The sequence below is a fragment of the Prionailurus bengalensis genome, chromosome B3 (genome assembly GCF_016509475.1).
Source record: "Prionailurus bengalensis isolate Pbe53 chromosome B3, Fcat_Pben_1.1_paternal_pri, whole genome shotgun sequence".
In the NCBI taxonomy this organism is placed as follows: Eukaryota; Metazoa; Chordata; class Mammalia; order Carnivora; family Felidae; genus Prionailurus; species Prionailurus bengalensis.
In genome coordinates, this window is record NC_057355.1 from 136,639,338 (window position 1) to 136,660,406 (window position 21,069).

The 21,069-nt window shown below is 54.4% G+C and overlaps 1 protein-coding gene across 4 annotated transcripts in view; it reads right to left on the reverse strand.

Moving 5' to 3' along the window:
- Positions 1 to 21,069, reverse strand: part of ITPK1 (inositol-tetrakisphosphate 1-kinase) — a 180,431-nt gene that overhangs the window by 18,671 nt on the left and 140,691 nt on the right. For all 4 annotated transcript variants that reach the window (XM_043556882.1, XM_043556883.1, XM_043556885.1 and 1 more), the window contains 2 exons: positions 3,104 to 3,202; positions 2,701 to 2,741 (listed from right to left, as the gene is read on the reverse strand). In XM_043556882.1, coding sequence (XP_043412817.1) covers positions 2,701 to 2,741; positions 3,104 to 3,202 — 140 coding nt within the window. The remainder of the gene's footprint in view (positions 1 to 2,700; positions 2,742 to 3,103; positions 3,203 to 21,069) is intronic.

Consider the following 21,069-nt stretch of genomic DNA (forward strand, 5'->3'; position numbering starts at 1 on the left):
TGGCTGCATGAGGGCTGACAGGGGACTCGCCCTAAGCTCCTTTTCCTCACTTGTAGAACAGCAACAATGAGCTTCTGGCTTAGTGGTTTAACAAAGAGGTGGGGGGGGGGGGGGGGAGGAGGATGATTTCACTGCCAAGCAAATCAGTGTGCATGCACTGGCTTCAAAACAAAACAACACAAAAAACAAACAGCTCTATGAACAGGAAATAAAAAGAGAGTGGTTTGCCAAAACTAGTTGACTTTAGTTGAGCTTGGGACTCTGAGGGAGGGCTCAGGTAGACCTCAGTACAGGTAAGGACGGACCCTAATCAGAAAGCCTCACTTCTGGGGCGCCTGGGTGGTTCAGACGGTTGAGCATCCGACTTGGGCCCAGGTCATGATCTCGCAGTTTGTGAGTGTGGGCCTCGCATTGGGCTCTGTGCTGACAGCTCAGAGCCTCCAGCCTTGCTTTGGGTTCTGTGTCTCCCTGTCTCTTTCTCTCTAACTCTCCCCCACTGTGCTCTCTCTCAAAAACAAAAAAAATAAACATTTTTTTTTAATTAAAAAAAAAAAAAAGAAAGCCTCACTTTTCTGTTTAAAGCGAATTACGTCCACAGGCCTGTCCTCCATCCTTGCTGCACCCGACATCCCCAGGCCCCCGTGAAACAGGGGAAGAGCCTTGCTCCCCAACGCCCAGGCTCATGCCATGGAGGGCACCCCACTCAAGGGGGCATCCCTCTGATGTTGAAGCCTGCCAGGAGGCAGGCAGCCCAGAGCACACACAGACTCCCTGGGAGTCTCCAGATCCCAATGTTGGATGCTCCTCCGTTCCCGATCTGGGGGAGCCCCTCCCTGAAACAGCACACTGTGGGTTGGGAGAAGTGGGGGGGGGGCGGAGACAGGGAGGTACCCACGTGTACATTCTGGAGCCAGACTCAGACAGCAAGACTGAGGGGTGAAAGCTGCCCCCAAAGGCACTGACCCCATACGTTGGCAGGAGGGAACTCACTTGGACCTGGAACCCCCACTGCTTCTCCCGTGCCCCGGCAGGCTCCATAGCAGCTGGTTCCCTAATAGCTCACCCGACAGGTGCAGGGCAGCACGTACGGCAACTCCCTCATCCCCCCGCGACCGCGATGCCATCCCCACGTGCAGACAGACACTCAGAGAGGCTGGGTAATCTGCCCCAAGTCCCACCGCTGGCAGCGCCCAGAGCCAGACCCGCTCCCAGGTCCACAAGGTTTCAGAGTTCTCTTGTGAAGACAGAAGTGGTTTCTTCCCTGCAGGCTGACCTTTTCTGCATCAGGATGGCCTAATCACACTAATGATAATTAGAGTCATCCTTCCATCCAGAAAACTGCAAGGCACTGACCAACAGAGGAACCAGGTGCTAGTGAGAAGGGGCAGGTGGAAGGCTGGCAGGCAGGTGCCGAGGGGAATGTGGGCTCTGGCGACATGACTCTGGCTGCTCTGAAGCATTCCGGCTCCCTCCCAGCGCCTGGCATGGAGCACATCCCTGGCCCAGAGCCCAGGCAGGCCCAGGCAGGGATGGCTCCCCAAGGGCAACCAGCCTTACGAGGCGGCTGACCTCTGCAGCAGGCCGCGATTTCCAGGGGCTGCCCCCACATTCCTTTCCACGGGCAGAGGCACACCCTCGGCCCAGCAGCTTCCGTCACACCATGTACCATATATCACACTGACACTTCCTATTTATAGGCATATAAGTGTCACCACAAACGTATGCCGGGGAGAAAGACCACCACGGAACTCTGCTTCCGGGCACTGCTGGGGGGCTGTCCAGGTTTCATCCTAAGGTCTCAGGGAGCACTTCTGACTGGGTCAGACTCTCCCCACGGGGCCCTCAGGATGGGCGCTGAGTCTACGGCCCAGTGCACACTCCCCGGGGCCTAACAGGAAGGCCCCCAGGCCGGGCCGGGCCTGTAAGGGAATGAAATGCAGACGATGGGGTGGGGGTGGAGGGAAGCCCTGAGGACAATGTCCCAGTGTGGTTCCAAAGACAGCAAGGGCAACCCAATGGAGTCCCTGCCTGGCCACCTGCTCCCCTTACCCCCAGAAGGCCTCCTCTGCTTATGGTCCTGCACCATATCTCACCGGTGCTATGTCTCTGGGACTCGGTCTCTACCCCCCGGGGCAGGGTGCACATCCTGTGCGTTCTTCCCCGGGCACTGAGTGGGGCTGGGAATGCCCACGGGGGAATAAAGGAATGACAGAGAGGGTGGAGGAATCCCCACACACTGGCAAGTAGAGTGCCGCTGCCTCCCCCACTCCCTTCTAAATTCAGCAGGACCAGCCGGTCTGTGAGCAGCTGGCAGGGACACCACATCTCCAGTGAGCAGCACTCAGAGGGGCCTGGGGCAGTGGCTGGCACAGAGCAGGTGCCCCAGGGAGCGATCGACAGTGATGAGCCAAAGGTTGGAAAGTCGGACAGGTCAAACTGGGACGTGATGTGACTTGCTGGGGCTCGCAGCGGGCAGGCAGACCCCTGGCACACCCATCCCGCCCCTGGGGACAGGACAGGCACAGGGAGAAGCTGGAGACCACGCACAAAGCCACAACCAGGAGCAGGACAGGGAGCCGGAGCAGCAGGTATGAGACCTGGCACACAGACCCCTGCGGGCTCCCAGAGAGACACTGTGAGCTGGAAAGGTGGGGTCATAGGCGGAGATGGGGACACAGGGCAGTCAAAGCTTCCACTCACCTCATGAGAGTTGGTGCCATGAGCCACTCTGGTTTTGCAAACTATGGAGCAGGGAGAGAAAAGCAGAGAGAAATCAGTGAGGTTATTCTCCACAAAGCCTGACTCGCGGTACAGGGAGAAATTCTTGACCCTCCAGCAGCCCGTGGGGATGAGGGGCAGGTAGCAGACACGCGGACTCAACAACGGCCAGCATCTGCACTCAGGCGTCTGGACAGACACTGCCAGGCCGGCAAAAGAGCACCCGCCGCCCACACCACCTGATGACCCGTGACCGCTGAGTGCTGCAAAGCCCTTCCTGGCGGCCAAGGCCTTCACGCATCCCAGGGAGCACAGACAGCCCCCCATCCCCACCCGGCCCGCGGCCCGGCCAGCCTGCCCAGCGGGGCCTGGGCGTGGTACGCACTGAAGGGGAATGCCAGGCCGTTCTTCTCCAGGAGCCTCATGGTGTCGTCTCCACACAGGCTGGTGAGCTCCATGAAGGGTGGCGAGCAGATCCTGTCATCTGGGGACGGCGAAGAAGCCCACGTCAGCACGCCTGCCTACTAGCCCCCGGGGCCCACTTCCTGTGACACAGCCACCTCCCCGGGGCCACGCTCGACAGCCCTGCTCTCCTGAGCAGACACCCCCAAGTCCGCAGCGAGTGCGCGCACGTGCACACACACACACACACACTGACAGTAACGGCAGCATATTCTTCAATTACATTTCTTTTTTCTTTTTTAATTTTTATTTGAGAGGGAGTATGTATGCATCTGCGCATGTGAGCAGGGGAGAGGGGCAGAGGGCGAGAGAGAGGATCCCAAGCAGGCTCCACCCCAGTACAGAGCCCGACTCAGGACTCCATCCCATGACCCTGGGATCACGACCTGAGCCTATATCAAGAGTCCGACACTCAACCGACTGGGCCTCCCAGGCACCCCTTTAATTACATTTCCTAACGTTTCCATAATTACAAAACCAGTATGTGAGGAGTATAAAACTTGACTCAAAAAAAAAGTAAGAACCACACGCGTTCACAGATAAGACTATGACAACAAACTTCTCAGCCTGAGGCATGTACACATTTTATGCACGCAGAACTTTACAAGAGGATCCTGTTTTGCGGCCCAGATTTTCTCTCAACAAACTATGAGCATTCTTCTGGTTCAATAGAGGCTTCTCCCACCGTGTGCCTCATCGGCTTAACAATGACTGCAGGAGAGGTGCCACGTGCTTAGCTCCTGGCACATGTCTAGCACCGTGCAAAGGACTTTGCATGCATCACCTCTGAAGTCTGCAAAATAATCCTTTGAGAAGGAAGCTGACGTCAGGGAGATTAAAGTGCATGCCCAAGGCTACACAAGCGTTCCTGTGCCTGGTGACACAAGGGCCCTCACCCTCTCGCTACCTAAAGGACACATCTCATCAGCCACCTGCCTGCCAGGTCTGGCCTCCTGACTCTCTCCCTCCCTCTCTCCCTTTCTCAAGCACACTCCCCACCCTTCTCCAGCCTCCTGCAGACACACTCCAGCCCCGGCCTTGCCCCCCTACCAACAGCTTCTCACACCCTGCCTTTCCTGAGTCCCCGGGCTCAGAGGGGTGCCCATCCAGTGGGTTCTCGGCATGTTTGGTTTCTCTGAAAAGCTCTGGATGCTGGGTCTGCTCTGCTTGTCCGGACGCTCCTGGTGCCAGGCCCTGAGTTAGGCCAAGACAGATTATTTGTGGGATAACCAAAGGTGCTCTGACGCTCTCTACTGATTGCTAAATTACATTACCGGTTTGTTATTACTGCTTCTTGTCTACTCCCCTTCTCAGACCAGGCCAGCAGCTCCTCAGGAGGTGGTGGGACCACCCTGTACTTCTGGGCACAGAGGCCAGGAGAGGCCAAGCGTTAGTGAGGGGGTGGTGCCCCCCCCCAACTTGGAAACCAAACCAAAAGTAAACAAGCAAAGTGGCTTGTCTCCAGGAGCTTCTAGCTACTTGGCTGGCTAAGGTCAGTACATTAAACCAAGGTTTAAGATCCAGCCTCATATAGCTCATAAAAATGAATGCCAAGAATTACACAGGGCATGTTAAAAACGTTTCTACCCGCCCCTCCTTCCCCCCCCCCCACAAGTCCAGGCTCCAAACTGGCGCAAAATTGTCGGGTGTTGGCAGATTTCAGGGGTTGCAGGACTTCTTGGGGACCACGGGAGGGTGGTCTAGGGGCAGCGTCTGCTGAGCCCTGGCAGACAGTGCTGCAGGCCTTCCAAACACAGAACTCCTTTAATCCTCAAATTGCTGTGGTGGTGTCTCCATGGGCAGAGGCCAAAACAGGCAGCCTGCCCCAAGTCACATGATGGTCAATGACAGAGGTTCAAAGGGCAGGCCAGGAAAAGAGAAGTCAGGAAAATCAGGGTGGGGACGTACTGGGGCTGCGTCCTGGCTCTCAGCTGTAAGCCACTACCTAAATAAGGCCCCATTTCTGCACCCCCAGCCTAGACTCAGAGCCGGGGTGGGAAAGCTTGTTGCTGCAAAAGCACAGCCCCTGCAGCCCAACCCGAACAGAATGCGACACTCAAGGCCTCAATCTGCAGTAGACAGGGCTCACCTGGTTTGACTGGAGCCCGGAGCCCCCTTGGCCCACCCCCTCCCACAGGAAGATTCAGAGATCCTTGGAGCCCAAAAGGCCACCTCCTGTAAGAGCTTCCAGACTCCCATCACCAGATTTTTCAGAGCAGATGCCTCTGCCTGGCCTTTAGATTTGCCTTGCAATATCCCTGTCAACGTCCCCTCCCACCCCAGCCCACCCAAACTTCTACATGTCACTGACAACAGCCAACTTCTCAATAAACTGCACTTGATATGTGCCAAACAACACAGTCTACACAGCAACTCAAGCCCCTTCACAAGAACCCCACGAGAAAGTACTGTCACTCCCATTTTACAGAAGAGGAAAATGGGGCACGGAGAGGTGAAGCTCCCTGCCCAGAGTTACACAGTGAGTATGTGGTGTAGCTGGGGCGGGGGGTGGGGGGGTGGGGGCTCAGACCTGGGCAGTTGGCTCCCTAGTAGAAAAAGTGTCCATTCCATATTAGCAGGAGAAAAGACAAAGCTTTTATTGCGATGATCATCTCAACAGACTCAGAGAAGGCACTTGACAAAATCCAACAGCCTTCAAGATAAAAACACTGAGCAAACTAGGAATAGAGGGGAATTTCTTCACTGATTAAAGAGCATTTATAAAAACCACAGAAACATCCTACTTTGGGGTGAAAGACTGGATGCTTTCCGCCTAAGATCAGGAACAAGACAAGAATGTCTGTTCTCGCCACTTCTATTCATTCAATACCATACTGGGTGTTCTCGCCAGGGCAATTAGGAGAGAGTGAAATAAAAAGCTTCCAGACTGGAAAGAAGAAGTAAAACTACCTCTAATGCAGGTGATCTGATCTTCTCTATAGGAAATCCCAAGGAATCCACACACACAAACCCCAAAAACTATGAAGATAAGTCAGGTCAGCAAGACTGCAGAATAAAAGATCAACACACAAAAAACCATTATATTTCTACCCACTAGCAATGAACAATCTGAATGTGAAAGTAAGAAAATAATTCTACTTATACTAGCATCAAAAAATAACAGCACTTAAGAAATAAATCTAACAAAGACTTAAATGCTGGAAAAGACAAAATATTATTGAAAGACATTCAGGAAGATCTCAATAGATGGAAAGACGTCCCATGTTCATGGATAAGAGGTTTAATATATTAAGCTGACAACACTCTCACACTGATCTACAGATTCAGCACAATCCCCATTAAAATCCCAGCTTTCTTTTAGCAGGAAGTGACAAGTTAATCTTTAAATTCATGTAAAAATGCAAGGGACCCAGAACAGCCAGTATTGAAATCCTGAAAAAGAATCAAGTTGGAAGACTCACACTTCCCAATTTAAAAACTTACAATAAAACTACAGTAATCATGCAGGATGGTAGTGGTACAAGATCCGACATACACATCAAAGGACTAGAATAGAGACACCAGAAAGAGAGTCACCTGGTTTTCCACCAGGGAGCCAATACAATTCAATAGGGAGAACAACAGTCTTTTCAACCAATCCAAAAACCGGATATCCATGTGTGAGAGAATGAATCTGGAACCCTACCTCACACCATACACAAGAATTGATTCAAAATGGATCATGATCTAAACTGAAGATCTAAAACAATAAAACTCTTAGAAGAAAACATGAGGGTAAATCTTCATGACCTTGGATCAGGTAATGGTTTCTTAGACACTAAAAGCATAAGCAATGAAAGTAAAAAAAAAAGACAAACCTGACATCATCGAAATTCAAAACTTTTGTGCTTCAAAGGGCACTGTCAAGAAAGTAAAAAAGACAACCCACAGAATGGAGAAAAATATTTGCAAATCATGTATCTGATAATGGCCTAATATCCAAAACCTGTAAAGAACTATTAAGAAATAAACAATAAAAAGATGACCCAAATTTAAAATGGGCAAAGGATTTGAATAGAAAGTTCTCAACATAAGACATACAGATGGCCGGTGCGCACGTGAAAAGATGCTCAACATCATTAGCCATCAAGGAAATACACACCAAAACTACAAGGAGATCCTATTTCACATCTACTAATGGCTATAATCAAAAAGACAGGAAATACAAGTGCTAACATTGCCAGTGGGAATGGACAATGATACAGCTGCTTTGGGAAACAGTCTGGCAGTCCCACAAACAGTTAAACACAGAGTCACAGTGTGATTCCCAGATACGCAACCAAGGGAATGGAAACCTACGTCCACACAAAAACCTGCCCAGGAATGTTCACAGCAGCATTGGCAAAAAGTGGCAACAACCGAAATGCCCCTCAACTGACGAGTGGGTAAACAAGATATGATGCACCCATTCAATGGGGTATCATTCAGCCAGAGAAAGGAAAGAAGTGCCAACATGGGCTACAACATGACCTTGAAAACTGTATGCTGAGCGAAGGAAGCTGGTCACAAAAATCCCATATTGTGTGACTTCATTCATATGAAATGCCCAGAACAGGCAAATCTGTCTACGGTGGTTGCCAAGGGCTGGCGGGGATGGGGACTGACTACAAATGGGTACATTTCTTTCTGATATGAGGAAAATGTTCTGGCCTAGGATAATGGTGATGGTTGCACAATTTGGGGAAGATATTCAAAACTACTGAACTGTATGTGTACTTTAAAAAGGTGGATTTCAGGGGCACCTGGGTGGCTCAGTCGGTTAAGCGTCCGACTTCGGCTCAGGTCATGATCCCATGGTTTGTGAGTTCGAGCCCCGCGTGGGGCTCTGTGCTGACAGCTCAGGGCCTGGAGCCTACTTCAGATTCTATGTCTCTCTCTCTCTCTCTCTCTCTCTCTCTCTCTCTCTCTGCTCCTCCCCTGCTTGCTCTCTCTCTCTCTCAAAAATGAACATTTAAAAAATTCTTTTAATAAATTAAAAGGTGGATTTTATGGCATGTGCACTGTATCAACTAAAAGGAAACAACAAGAAAAATTCCCCAGCAGCAGCAGCTGCCATCTCTCAAGTGCATACTCCACGTACAGCGTCTCTTTTAAACCTGCAGCTCCCCCTCCCTCACCCCCCGTCGTCAGGTCCAGGGTGAAGTCAGACAAGGCCAAGGCAAGTGCTTCCCCCAGAGATGTTTGGGGTCCAGAGGAAAAGCAGAGACGAGACATTTCCAGTGAATGGGCCACATCTAGCATTAGGCCAGACAGCCCCAGTTTTCTGAAATCTCAGGCTGTGATGTGAAGCGGGGCCCAAGAGAGGTGGCACCAGGAAGGGGGGGCACACGCACACCGTCACGGTCTTCTCCCCTTCTCCCAACTTGGAGCCTGCTGACCACACTCTGAGCAGCAGGCACCACTGGGTGCCCACCCTGCTCTCGCTCCAGGGGTAGGTCTGGGACTGAGACTGGCCAATCACACTGCCAAGAAGGACCCATAGTCAGAGCTCAGTCACCAGCAAGAGAGGCAGCACCGGGTGAAGGCAGTCTTGAGCCTGCAGGGCAGAGGCTGTCCACACCAGGCCATGGCTACTCCACGCCCCAGGCCTGTTCCTCTCTGGACTCGAGTACAGGAGACGACGATGTCTTTACTGTTTGAACCAGGATCATACTGCGTGTCCGGGAAATCACACTGAATTAGAAAACACTACGGTTCCTATTTTGGGGTCAACAACCATTCGTCACCAGTGGCAAGATATGTGTTGTGTTGGGGCTCTGCTAAATCATAGGAGCCAGAAATACAGCACTTAACAAACAGACGTGCCCACCCGCACGGAGCTTACACTCCCAGACAGTGTAACCAGGCTGGTAAGTGAGATGCACCCCTAGATGGTAAGTGAGATGCACCCCTAGATGGTGCTGGCGGGGTGCCGCAAAGGGGTGCCAGCAGAGCAGGGGCGAGGTCAGGGAGCAAGGTCTCGCTGAACAGAGACAAGGGAAGGTGAGCAGGTGGCAAAGGCGATGCATCTGGGGTCAGTGTGCTCCCGGGGTGGGGGGGGGTGGGGACCAGGCCGAGGCAGCATCAGAGCCAGCGCCCTGATGGCAGCTGGCACGGCAGCCCCGCCTCGCGGGGCATGGCAACAGCAGAGGGTTCCGCCAGCTCTCCCGTGGGAAACTCGCAACATCACCAGCAGCTCTTCTCCCCAAAGAGAGACTGAAGACTTTCTAGAAGTCAGCCCTGGGAGCCCGGGAGGCTATTTCTGGTTCCCAGAAAAAGGCTACTGTTGCTTATTTATCTATCATCTTTATTTCTGGATGGGAGCTGGAAAGAGGCTTTTTTTAGTCGGATGGTGGGTTGTGTTCTGTTCAGAGCCGAAACGTTAGCCCCTGGGAAACTGAAACAGCGCCGTCCTCCCTCGTCTGCCACCCTCATCACAGAATGTGAAGCTGGAGGCCCTCAGAGATGAGCGAGTCCCAGCCATGTGTCCACACGTCCGAAGAGGAAAGAGAACAGTTCAAGGCCACACACAAGTTACCGGCAGACCAAGGGTGAGAGCCCAGGCGTCTTGAGTCACACCCGGCCTCACTCTGCCAGGTGGCCACGCTCTTATCTGACTACAGGCAGCTGCTACAGAACTACCAAGAAGGTAAAAGGCCAATGACAAACAGGTGGATATAAGAGGACAGCTAGGGGTGAGACGGCACTCTGAAGCCTGACTTTGAACCTGGGGTAAATTGCTCATCACCTGTAACCTTTGGCAAGTTGACTAAACTCTGCTGGGCCCTACTCTCCTCATCCGTAAAATGGGAGCACTGTCTCCCTGGAGGGTTGTCGGGAGCCCTGGTACATAACAGGTACCCCGCAGTGGCAAGGCCAGCTGGGGACACCCACAGGGGAGCAGGCCGATGCTGCACGTGGCCACTGGTCCATGTCTGGCCTCCTGGGGCGTGTCGGGTGCCAGGCCCCGACCTCACTTGCTCTCTCGTGCACCCAGCGTGGTGCTGGCAGAGCAGTCTGCCCTCCCGTGGCTGCAAAAGACATCTTGGCAGGACCCTGGTGGTGGTGGGGAGACTGGGCACAGCTGTAATGGGACCCTGTCCTGGTTCCCTTCTCTTGGACAGGTGTAATTTCTTCACCCAGGCAGTATCTGATGCAAAGACCACCCAGGCGCAGGGACAGTCTCCGAGGACATGCAGGGCTGGAAGCCTCTGAAGCTTCTGTGGCGGGCAGGGCCCCGCGAGTGAATAATGCCCAGGAGTTAGGGCTGGGCAGAGGGGAGAAGAGGTGGCAGACAGCCAAGGGAGGGGACCCAGGGGGCCAGGAGCCTGCTGTGTGGCCCGGAGCAGTGGGACGACATCAGGAAAGTGTGCCAGAGGAAATACCTATCTTTGCCAGCTCTTGTCTCCCTCTCTAGAAGGTCAGTTCTACAAGGGCAGGCAGGAGCTTCTAGGTTTTGTTCACAGCCATAGCCCAGTGCCTAGAACACTGCCTGGCACATAGTAGCTGCTCAACAAACGCTTGCCGAGTGAGTGATCTGACCTGTGGCGTGAAGGGGTCACTGTTGCCTAAGGCACAAGGCTGGCTTCTCGGGCATCCGGGGCACATCTGGACAGACACGGGGCATGCGGTCGGCGTGTCAGGGCACCACCTGACCCACGTTCTGTACCTAGCCTGCGCACAGGCCTCATGCCATCATGTCGTCACATGTCATCACCCCTCCACCTCCGGGCTTGTTCCACTTGGAAACAAGAAAGCAGTCACATATGTCCCTGCTCAGCCTGGCCCTGCGCCCCCTGAAGGACATCCCCTGCACAAGCATCCTCTTTACCTACTTTGCTACGACTGTGATCGGACTTGCCTTCTTAATTCTGATTTTCCCAAACACTGTTGCTGCCGCTGTCTTCCCGCGACTTCGCGTACCCTGGTTACCTGACTGGTGACGTTTCCCCTGAAGTCATTTACATTTGTGCCAATGTTTCTCCACCAGACGTGGCTTCGATGAATGTGTCTCACATAAGGATTTGTGCTTGTGGTAAGCCACTTCCATTGGCCAAATTCCCAGAAGTCACTTTCGGGGTCCACGGGAGTCGCCGTTTCTGCGGTAGCTGTTGCGCAACACTGGGCCGTTTCCCAAGAGGACTGCAGGTCTTTGCTGTGGCACCGGCAGTGAATGGTCTCGACGGTGCCCTCTCAGCCCTGGGTAGCCCTACTTTCAGAAATCTGGGAAGTGCCTTTAGGAAGGAGGACAGTGGGTGACGTGGGCAACAAGGCCATCGCTGCACATATGGTCACTTGGGGGCCAGCGGGCCGCCTTGAACAGTGAGCAGAGCACGGAGACGGTGAGGCTGGTGTGGGGAGTCACTAGAGCAAAAGCTCTGAACTGAGGCCTGGAGACCAGTGTGCAATCCCAGCGGCTTCCCTGGGCCCCGGGCTCCGGACCGGCAGAAGGGGAGTCATGACGAGCCGGCCCTGTCCACACGCTGGCGCCGCAGTGAGAACCGAGGACACGGAAAAAGTGCCGTGGAGCCCGCACAAGGCCAGGCAAAGGAGCCGGCCGTTCCAAGGGCCCCGTCCTGCCATCTGTTCACACCTTCCTCGCACAGCTCCGGGCCCAGGTGCCACTGTGAGCCGGGTGGTGGCAAGGGCCCTTGGCCGCCCCCTGCTCCAGACAGGGACAGAAGCAGAGGCAAAAGAAGCACCCCAACCCCGTGGCGTGCTGGAGGCAAGGCCAGGAGAAAGCGCGTGACTCGGAGTTCCAGCCAGCCGACCGGGGCTCCCCAACCCGCGGGAGAGCTGGGGTGCCTACGGGGCAGCGCCCCCAGGCCGGGCGCTAGGAAGCAGGTGACTCAGGAGGCAGACCTGTAACTGCGTCCTGGAGAGACAGGGAGGGGTCCACAGGAGGAGGCCACGCCCGTGGGCCCTAGCCAAGGCGGGAAGAAGTTTCCACCTGGACAAACCCTCTTGCCTCAGCCAGAGCTGCCGCACCGACTCAGGTCCACCTTGCGGGCAGAACGTTGGCTCTGGGAGGGCAGGGGCTTCCTCCATCACGTTCACGGCCGGACCCCAGTGAAGGGGCGGATGAGTGAACCAAGCAGACACTGGCCTGGGCTCCCACCTCTCCCAGCCCAAGAGAAGCAGCCCCTATCAAAACTCGGTTCCCACAGGACCAGCAGCATCTCGTCCCGGGGGCCTGCACGCCACCCCCAGATGCTGCCTCTCAGAGCCGGGCTCTGTCCTGCCTCCCTGAGCCACTCCCCATGCCCAGGGGCCCAGGTCCCAGGGCAGGACATGGTCTTATGCAGCACTGTCACTGGCAGAGCAGGCACAGGAAAAGGTTCAGGGGCAGAAGGGTCGGGTTCCCACTCCATCTTCTCAGAGCTGAGGAAAAAACAGTGCCCTGATGTCCCAGGCCCAGAGCCTTGCACATGCTGGTCCCCCAGCCCACCAAATCCTTTTTCCTAGCCCCTTCTCGGCCTGATGAACTCCTGCCTGTCCTCCTAGCCTGGTCAGGCCACCTTCTGTGCATCTAGGAAAAGGGCCCTTCTGCTGGCTCATCTCTTGGTGACTAATGATGTGCTGAACTTGGCACAGACTGGGCGCCCCTGGACGGTCCGCAGGAGACACAGGCTACCTGGGTTTGAATCCCAGCTCCACCTCATGGGAGCTTTGTGACTCTGGCCAAGCAACTTTATCTCTCTGCCTCAGTTTCCTCGCTACAAGATGAGGGCAACAGTACCTACTTCACAGGGCTGTCCCCACCCCCCATGAAACGGTCCGTAAGTACAGACTATATGTCCATACCTCGCCATAGGTGCAACAAACCTTTTTTATTTAATAAGAAATAAACTGTGACTGATACAGCTAAATTACAGATTACCAAGCGTGAGTGGCAGAAGTGAGGTGTGTCGGGGAAGGGCAGGCAGATCATATGCCAAATACATACCCCGACACGTCCACCATGACGCTCAGGGCCAGGGCAGTCATGGAAGACTGCCTGGAGGAGACCGTTACCACACATGGGGGCCCAGAAAGCAAAACGTGACAGCGATGATGAGCATCGATTCTGCAGCTGAGAGCCAGCCCAGTCCCTGCAACCTGTGCCACCCAGGCCAGGCCAGTGACCCTCTCTGATCCTTTCCCTCATCCGTAAAATGGGAAAGCAACACTGCCCACCTCCGAGCTGTTACAGACACTTGGTGAGGCCGTATGCACGACGGGCATCTGAAAACACGTGAGAACCAGAGTTAGCCCTGTTTCTCTAGACATACCACCCGCCTCAGGGCATCTCTGCAGGCGCTTTCCCTCTGGGAGGGGAGGCACCACCCCAGGGTTGGGGCAGCTACAGTGGCCTCAGCCAGTCCTCCTGGGACACTGACCAAACAGGTGCTGTGGACGAGCACTGGGGCTCCTTCCCAGCTGCCTGACTCCATGATCCTGGAGTCTGTGAATCAGGGAACCGCCTTCTTGGTACCTTCACCCCCATTACCATCTTCTTCCCACAGCTTCTGCTCTACCCACAAACCACTGGACTTCTGGCACCTCGCCCGCCTTATTCACCGTCTAACCCAAACCACACCTCGCTATCAGATCCTGGGTCATCTTTCTAAAGCTCCCACGTGCATACTGAGGCTATTCTCAGCTCAAAAATTGTCCGTGGCTGACTCAAGTGGAAGTCCAAAGCCCTTCCAGGCTTCTGCAACTTGCCCCTGCTTACCTTCCTGTTACGGGTTGGACTGTGCTCCCCCACAATCCATATGCTGAAGTCCCAACCCCCCGTTCCTCCGAACATGACTGTATTTGGAGACAGGGCCTTTAGAGAAGTGATGACGTTGAAACAAGGTCATCTGGGCGGGCCCTAATCCAATCTGACTGGTGTCCTTATGAGAGGAGATTAAGACACAGACACGCACAGGGGGATGACCGTGTGAGGACACAGGGAGAAGGCGGCCACCTACAAGCCAAGGAGCCAGGCCTCTGAAGGAACCAGCCCTATGACACCTCGATCCTGGACTTCCAGCTTCCAGAACCATAAAGTTCTGTTGTTGAGGCTGCAGGTCTGTGGTGCTTAGCTGGGGCAGCTCTAGCCAACTAATGCACTTCCCAAGTCCTCCCGCAACACAGAATCCAAGATCCTTGCCAGCTAAACCCTGGCTCCTGGCGGAGCTCTCACTGTTCCCCACACTCACCTCCGGGATGCCCCTCCTCCCACCACTTGGCAACGACCCACTCATCCAGTTCCCCTGTGCCCTCGAGAACAAGTGGTCTCCCACTGATACCACCTCCTGGCAGTGCCTCACCCAGAACCTTCCACCAGCAGCCTCGCGTGTTCCAGCACCACCGCTCTCCTGCCCTGCTACCTTGTCTGATTGCTCATGTCTCGGACCCTGTTATATTTTCACAAGTTTGGGGTTTGACTCAGGAACCAGGCAGTACGTTCCTTGGGGTCAGGATCCAGCCTTCCCCCACTCCAGCACTGCTCTGAGGTGGCAGCAAGAAACATCTCTCTGGCAAGTGCACATGTGTGAGATGAACCGGGAGACAGAATAAAAGTGAGCTGTGAGCACTGGAAACAACACAGAAGGGGAAGCTGGGAGCCAGCACAAAGGGGGTGGCCTGCAACTCCCAAAGCGGCCACTATGTGGCGCCGCTGGTCTGGGACAGCCCTGATGACTGGCATTGGGCTTGAAGGGGTAAAGCCCTGAGAGTCTGGCCTGCCAACCTGCAGGCGCCACTGTCCATGACTCATTTAGTGCTTGACTGTCCAAAGTCACTTTCCCTCTGCCGGTAAGCTGTTAGGGGCCAGAAGCCACATGCTCTTGAATTCTAGGCAGGGAAAGATGCTCCGAGCATTCTGGGTAAATCAAGTTTCAGCCTGACAGCAGCTCTGAAGATAATCCGAAGGGCTCTTCGGCTCATGGTGATGGCAGCCCCCCTGTAACTTGGAACAGTCGAGTCACAGGCATGTGGGGGTGGGAGACTGCGACAGGCCCGGGCTGGGAGGCCAGGAAGGGCCCGGAAGACAGGGCCATGGCTGAGAGGAAGTGGATGTGGGAACCGGTCTCTGATCTGGAGCTGAGTCTGGGCCTGCAGAGGGCATCCCTGTCCTTGGCACAACTTCCTGCTGTCACTGCCCAGAGCACAGTGTCCTGTCCACCTGGCCTGGCCAGGAAGGGCTCCGGCACTATCTGAGCAACCGTTTGCCCTTCCCCAGGCAGCACTCCGTCCTCACCTCCCCACTCTCCTGGGCGAGTCCTCTCCTAGGACGTCCTCACTGCCCATGTCTCCAACCACCTGCCACCCCTCCATCAGCTAAGTCAGAATCTGTTCTTCCTTGTTGCCGATTCCCGCCAGTTATGCCTACGAATGGTCTCTCTGTCCCCGAACACCTACTTCCCCAGTTCATTCTGCACTGTTTATGGCAGGTGACTCACCTCTCCCTGTACCCTGAGGGCCCCTTGGATTTGTTGGGGGGATTTGAGTTGCGCTTCAAAAGGGTGGAAACAATTGGACGGCAGTGACATCATCGTGCATATCTTCAGACCATTCATAGCGTCGGATGAGATGAAGCCGAAATAATATGTTTTGTTTGGTTTAAGACCGTTGCAGCCCTCGAAGCCGGCATGCCCTGGGGATGTGGGGACTGGGGAGCCTGACTCATGGAAACCACCTGGAAATCTGCCGGGACTCCGGGTCAGTCCCAGGAGAGGCAGTTCCTCACCCTCCTAGCCGGCCCCTCGTAGCCTATGGGTATACACACTAGTGGGCCAAGTGCCTGGGTTCCAATCCTAGGGCCCCTGGCTCACCCTGAGCTGCTTCTCCGTGCCTCAGTTTCCACATCTGCAAGATGGGGATAACAGCAGTAGCTACCACACAAAGGACCACTGGGAGGACTAAATAAGACACCGTGAGTTACCGTGCCGGGACCGCAGGTAGTAAGCAATAAGCAGCAGGAGACATGGCTTTGCTACTGTTACTAGTCACAGCTGGGTCTGCTCTCCTTCCTCCCCGAGGTCCAGCCAACACCCCAGGGTCCAGGCCGAACCTACGACAGGGCTGAGGGCTCCTCAGGAGCTAGGACTGTCTCAGGACTACTAGGCATAGGGCAGGGGTGCCCTCTTCCAGCACCTGCTGTGGGACAAGAGAGGAAAGAGGGCCCTTCTCACACTGCCCAGGCACCGAGGAGCTCAGATGGAGCCAGAGGGCAATCGAAGCTGACAGGGAGAGCGGCCCACAGGGAACCGCGTCCCTGAAAGGCAGGCAGGACTGGGTGCCGCTCAACAGTCCGGTTTATCCAGAGCAGCTGAGGGAAGGAAGGGCGTGACACCTCAAAGGGCCTGTGAGGACAGTGGGTGTGAGGGAAGGCCCGCCAGGGCTCCTTCTGCCCAGGTCACCGACCACACAGACCAGGCAGGGGCCGGGAGGCCAACGGGCACAGGGTCGGGCCCGGGCGGCATTCCTCCCCAGGACGCCCGAGGGAGCAGCAGGGGAAGTGAGGGGAGAAGTGGCACCTCCTGAGAAGGGGTGGGGGGGGGGCTTGTGCTGTCTCCTTCCGGCTCACACAGAGCAGAGGGGGAAGCTGGGGTGAGGGAGGCCCGGCAGGAGCGACGGGTGGAAGCCTTGCCTATACCTCCCCCCACACCCACCCCTGAGCTCTGGACGAAACAGGTTTCGCTCAGTCTCTCACACGAGCTCCCACCTCTGGGCTCACGCCCCAGCATGTGCCTCCCAATCCTGGTACCCAGTCACCCCTGACAGGACTGGGGGACCGCCTTGCTCACCTCAGTACACGTGGGGCCTGTCCTAGAGCCAGGAACGCTGCAGGCCTGCCCTGGCTATGCTCTGCGGAAAGCTGCGCGGGCCTGCAACGTGGCCCTTCCACCGAGAGGTGGGCCCAGGCAGGCGCACACAGCCCAGGGCCAGGTCTCCACTCACGGGATCTGCGCTGTGCACAGATCACGACCGTCACCTCCATTGTGCATGGAAGGACACTGAGGCCCCGGGAGGGTACGTTCTGTCCTCAGGGCCGAAAGCCAGTATGTGGCAGAGCCAGCTTCCACGCAGGCAGCCTGGCCCTCAGCGCGGCAGCCTAAGTGGAACCTCACTGCCCTCCTCTCCTCAGTCCCACTGAAGGTCTCTGGGCCTAGAGGGAGTTAGAGACGCGTCAAGCTGGCTACGCGTCCCCAACACTGCGTGACTGGATATCCCAGGCTGCCTGAGTATGTGCGACCTTGAGGAAGTTCCTCCCCCCTCCCCCCTCCGTGCCTTGGTTTCCTGGTCTGTAAAATGGGGGTAAGAACAGTCCTCAGTCCTGTCCGTGGGCCGCTGCCGGGATCCAATGAACTGACCTACAGACACTTCAAACAAAAACTGGCACACGGCAGGTACGGAGTGACAGATTCCGCCATCCCTCCACCTTGAGTACTGGTGCGGTTACTCGAAGGGCTACCACTTTAAAAAGTCTAAGATCACCTCAGTGAGCCCAGCACTGCTCTGCATGGCCCGACAAGGCCCCTGGGGAGAGGGAAAAACGGGGAGTGGACGTGGAAGAACATCGCGCCTGCGTTTTCCTGCCCGGAGACAGTGCCGTTGACGCCGAGCATTAAGGGAGACGGAGCCTCCTCGTCCATCTGTCCACCGAGACAGAACTGGGACTCTTAAAGCGGACCGGCAGCCAACATGCGGGCCATCTCCCAGAGGGCCACCACTCTCCCCTCGCAGAGCGCTCGGCTTCGAGCAGCATCCTCAGGCTCAGAAGACAAGGTCAGATGTGAGCTGTCAGTTCCCAGCAGGATCAGAAAAACAGCGACGTCAGCAACGGGCCGAGAGAACATGAGACAGACGAAACGTTCGCAGGCCTGACAGTGTTCTCAGCCACGGCCAGAGCTTTCTGAGGCAGTGGAGTGAAAACTCCCTGGCAGTCTTCTCCAAAGGCGGCCTCGCTGACGTGGGTCCTTGACTTGACTGTCGTTTGGAGCCAGTGGGTGGAGGGCACTCTTCACCAGCGGCTGCAGCCCCTACCCTGCTCCCTGGAGGCTCTGAGGGCCCCAAAGGCCTTGCCGCAGCTGCTACCTCCCGGCCCGCAGCTTGAGCCTCAGGCTCTCTGGCTACAGGTGAGTTGTCGGGGTGGTGGCGGGAGGACGGGGCAGACACTGGAAGATGTGGAATCAGCCCAAAACTGAGGGAGGGGGGTTGCTTGTGGGCAGGGACAGAGAGAAAGAAATGCCACAGCTCGGACATCTCCCGGTCTGACACGGCCCTGGTCAGCTGGATGAGCAGTTTCTTCCCATCTGACTTAGCTAATGACCTGCTTCATCTCCAGGGCCCTGAGTGCTGTTTGCACTGGGACGTTCACAAAGCCCCGGAACAGAGGAGCCAGACACGGGCCCGGGCAGAGACATGGACATTCCTGAGCCCTATTCCAGCTGATGGAAACGGCTGCTGGCAAAATGTGGATTAACTCCATGGCAGCTGTTTCCAGTGATTTATGGCCCCTTCCGGACCGAGGCAGACACCCGCTGCCCCCACTCAGCTCCAGCTCCCAAAATGCAGCAGCCTTTTTTTGTTTTCAAGACGTTTCAAAAATAATGTTTAAAGTGCTCTCTCTGGCAACTCATATTCTAAAAGCAGAACAGAAAATGTTAGCTTGGCCCCAGTGCAAAGATGAAGCTTCCATCGATGAAACAGTCTATATTTTAAACAAGGAGACAACTTCCTTAATCCAGAAAGGATGGTAACCAATCAGGAAGAAGAAGAAGACCACCAACCCAACAGAGAAGTGGGCAAATGAAGAGACTCACACATAGAAGAAATGCAAAGGGCCAATAAGCGTATAAAGAGATGCTCTATCAGGGATGCCTGGGTGGCTCGGTCGGTTAAGCATCCGACTTCGGCTCAGGTCATGATCTCACGGTTCGTGAGTTCGAGCCCCGCGTCGGGCTCTGTGCTGACAGCTTAGAGCCTAGAGCCTGCTTCAGATTCTGTGTCTCCCTCTCTCTCTGCCCCTTCCTCTCTCTCCCTCTCTCTCAAAAATACATTAACATTAAAAAAAAAAGAGAGATGCTCTATCTTGTCAATGACGGAAGAAATGCCCCTTAAGATAGGTATCATTTCCCTGGACGATGGGCACAGGAGAGTGACATTTACTCAAACTTTTTGAAGAACAATCCAGCGGTACCTGCCAATGTGAGCAATGTTTACAAAAATCTCTCTCTGAGGAATTCTACTTCTAGGAATTAATGTTCGAGAAATATGCAAAAATCTATGTTTACTACAGTCCGGTTGAATAAAAAAAAATTAAACTGGAATGTCCTATGAGCTCAATATAATCAAGCAAATTATGATTCTATCAATCATGTGCTGAAATATTATGTTGCCACCAAAAAAGAGCCAAGCAGACCTATCTCCCTCATCTTTCATGGGCCATGGAAAGAAGCCAAGATACATACTAAGTAGGGAAAAAAACAAGCTTTATGAGAACACGTGTAGTCTGATTCTGCTTCTTTTCTTTCTTAAAGTACGTACGTATATTTGTACGTGTATGAGAAGGGTCTAAAAGGGTGGATTCCACACCATCAAAAGCAGCTGCCTCTGGGAAGTGAGCCACCAACAATCAGGGCCCTGCCTGTTGATATGGAGGGAATCCAAGGTCAGGTTTGTGCAGAGGTGGAGGTGAGCGGCGCCCAGTCTGGGGATTCTTAAAGTGTGGTGGGCGGGGCAAGCCTTTCACCAGAAGCCCTACAGAGAGGAGCAGGGGGGCCTACAACCGATTACGGGGGGAAAGCCGAATACTGCCATATTCCATTGATTCTAAGACATGTGTTTTTTCTTTTTTCTTTTTCTTAAATTTTTTCAAGTGTTATCCATTTTGAGAGAGGAGGAGAGCGAGCAGGGGAGGGGCAGAGAGAGAGAAACAGAGAGAGAGAGAGACAGAGAGAGAGAGAGAGAGAGAGAGAGAGAGAGAGAGAGAATCCCAAGCAGGCCCCACACCATCAGTGCAGAGCCCAACGCAGGGCTTGAACCCACCAACCATGAGATCATGACCTTAGGTGAAATCAAGAGGCAGACACTTAACTGACTGAGCCACCCAGACACCCCTAAGACATATGTTTTTTCATTTTCCATCTCTGAGGTTGAGATGTGTCTCATCATTGATGCTGTATCACAATTTAATTAGCACTTTCCCCCTATTTGTGGGATATAAACTACCACTATATCTTACCATCAGTGGTGAAATTCATCACACCACCCTCCAGAAGACTCGAGAGTCAAATTGACACGTTAAAGGCTCTGAGAAGTCCTGTGGCAAAGAACTTTTTCCAACGCAATCCCCTTTCTTCTTCCTTAATTCTCATCTTCACCTTTCTCTTTACTTACAAATGAGAATATGCGAGGGCTCCACGAAGTGCCCTCTTATGGATGTCTGCAAAAGCCCTGGTTTGAAGAGGGGCATGCTTATTTTTAAAAATCCGATATAATGACCATTTGGCAAGTACCACAGTAGCAACACTTGTCATCAAGAACCATCAATGGTTCTAAAATAGCAGGAAAAGTATGACGAGAAACAGGGTGTCTGCAAAGTTATAAGATAACTGCTAATTACAGAGAAAAATAGAAACGAACAGTAGAGAAACGTGACACACAGCACTCCCGACCAAATGATCAGTTAACCAGATAGAACACACAGAACGTCATGCCCTCCTGATAGACAGGATGTGCAAAGGAGGGCACAGCATTGCTGGTGTGGCGGTCCTGCCCCAAATGCAGAATGTCAACCGAATCCCGTTAACACTGGAAAACATCTGATGAACCCAAAGTGAGGCTGGCAAAATAAATGGGCAGGGCTCTTCCAAACTGCCCGGGTCACGAAAGACAAACAGCCTGAAGCCCTGCCCCAGATGGGAGGAGACC